Source organism: Myotis davidii, unplaced genomic scaffold, assembly GCF_000327345.1.
Source record: "Myotis davidii unplaced genomic scaffold, ASM32734v1 scaffold37, whole genome shotgun sequence".
NCBI lineage: Eukaryota > Metazoa > Chordata > Mammalia > Chiroptera > Vespertilionidae > Myotis > Myotis davidii.
Window position 1 is genome coordinate 5,088,047 of NW_006289395.1, and position 1,738 is coordinate 5,089,784.

Here is a 1,738-nt window from a genome sequence, read left to right on the forward strand (position 1 = left end):
CGCCTCAGAGCAGGGGGCACAGCTCCCAGGTGCTCTGGGCTGCTACAGGTGCCCAGCAAAGAAAGAGCAGAGTTAGGTCAGGAAAAGGATTCGGGAATTTGACCTAAAAAGAAGGGTTGGGAGACCTCTAGCAAACTTGTGTGTTTGTCAGTCACTCCTGAAGAATTTATTTGGAGCTTCAGCTTGACTGTGTTTCATCTCCTTTAACCACAGGTGGAAATCCCAAATATTCAAAAACAGAGGAAACATTTAGCAAAGTTGGTGCTGGACATGGACTCCTCACGAACAAGGTACAGTAGGGCAACTTTGCTTTCATCTTTGCTGCTTCGAAGGAACACTGATCACCTTTGGGTTGTGGGCAGGAGAGTATGTGACTGTGTGCATACTGACACCCCTGTGTGGCAGGCACTGGAGGTGAGAGCAGTGAGCGGAGCCACGGGCCCCACTCACAGAGGCTGTGGTCCAGTTAGAGAGAGCTGGGCAGGTGAGCAGCCGCACCAGACAATCTCAGGCAGCCGTGAGTCACATGAAGAAATGACCCGGGGGAATGCTGGGAGGGATGCTGGGTGAGGGGGCGGCAGCACCAGCTAGGGTAATACGAAGAGGGCTTTCTGAGCTGACACGTGATCTTAGACATAAATGATGGGAAGGAGGTGATCGTGCAAAGCTCTGAATCAACACTGTCCACCACGTGGGAGTAGCCAGTGCCCGGCCCTCGGGTGGGAATTAGATGGAGGTACGCAGGATGCAGGGTGCAGGCCAGAGTGGCTGGGGTAGGAGGAAAAGGGAGAGTAGTGGCATGGATGATGGTTGTGTCTGTAATGAGAGGAGAATTTCAGGTTCTGGGGACCAATTCACCTTTTCCTGAAACTGATGGTGTAGATATCTCTGTCCTGTAGCCATTCTCTAAACACCGCGGCCATTATGAGTAAAGTTCCAGGGTGCCACTCTCTCCCAGAATCCACCAGAAAAGTCCTGGTGTAGCAGGGGTGCTGCAGGCTTTACGATGCTTCGACTGTGGCTGCCACAGGTCGTGGTGGTGCGTCATTTTATTTTTTACAATGGTATGCATGTGTTTATGTAGTCTGCAAGTTGAAAGAATGCAGGGTCATGAATGTCTTATATAAAAACCTATATAAGGGTCATGAATATCTTATATAAAAACCTATAAATTAAAATTAAAAAAATATTTACTTATATAAAAACCCTGGGTGTAACATCATGACCCAAGGCACAACCAGCCGGAAGGAAGTCAGTCCTGCAGGGGTTGTCTTGGAAATGGCTGCACCCTCCCCCGAGAGGACTCTGCTTATAGTAAATAGTTAGTAAAACTTGGAGATGGCAACCTTGATAGCAGTTTTCATTTAGGAATGGATATTATTGAAATCCCCTGTGAAAATGATTTCTAATGAAGCTACCTTTGAAGCTACCTTTGGAAATAGTATATCTATAGATAATATTAAAAATATATTTAAACATGCAATTCTTTGTCCAAAAAAATGAGTACATTCAAGAATTAAATGAAGACATTTTGGATATACTCGATGGAGATTTTTGCACATATTTAAGTGATGATTCCATTGATTCAACAGATGATGCTGAAAAGGAAAATTTTGCCATTGAATTTCTTAATAGTATTACTCCTTTGGGAATGCTGTGTCATAAATTAAAATTGAAGGTGGGTCCAATCATCATGCTATTGAGAAATCTCTATAGTAAATGGGGTCTTTGTAATGGT

The 1,738-nt window shown here is 44.8% G+C and overlaps 1 protein-coding gene across 1 annotated transcript in view; it reads left to right on the forward strand.

Annotated features, from left to right (window-relative positions):
* ARHGAP44 (Rho GTPase activating protein 44) overlaps positions 1–1,738 on the forward strand; it is a 184,475-nt gene that overhangs the window by 110,821 nt on the left and 71,916 nt on the right. The window contains 1 exon segment of the mRNA XM_006761694.2: positions 214–290. Coding sequence (XP_006761757.1) covers positions 214–290 — 77 coding nt within the window.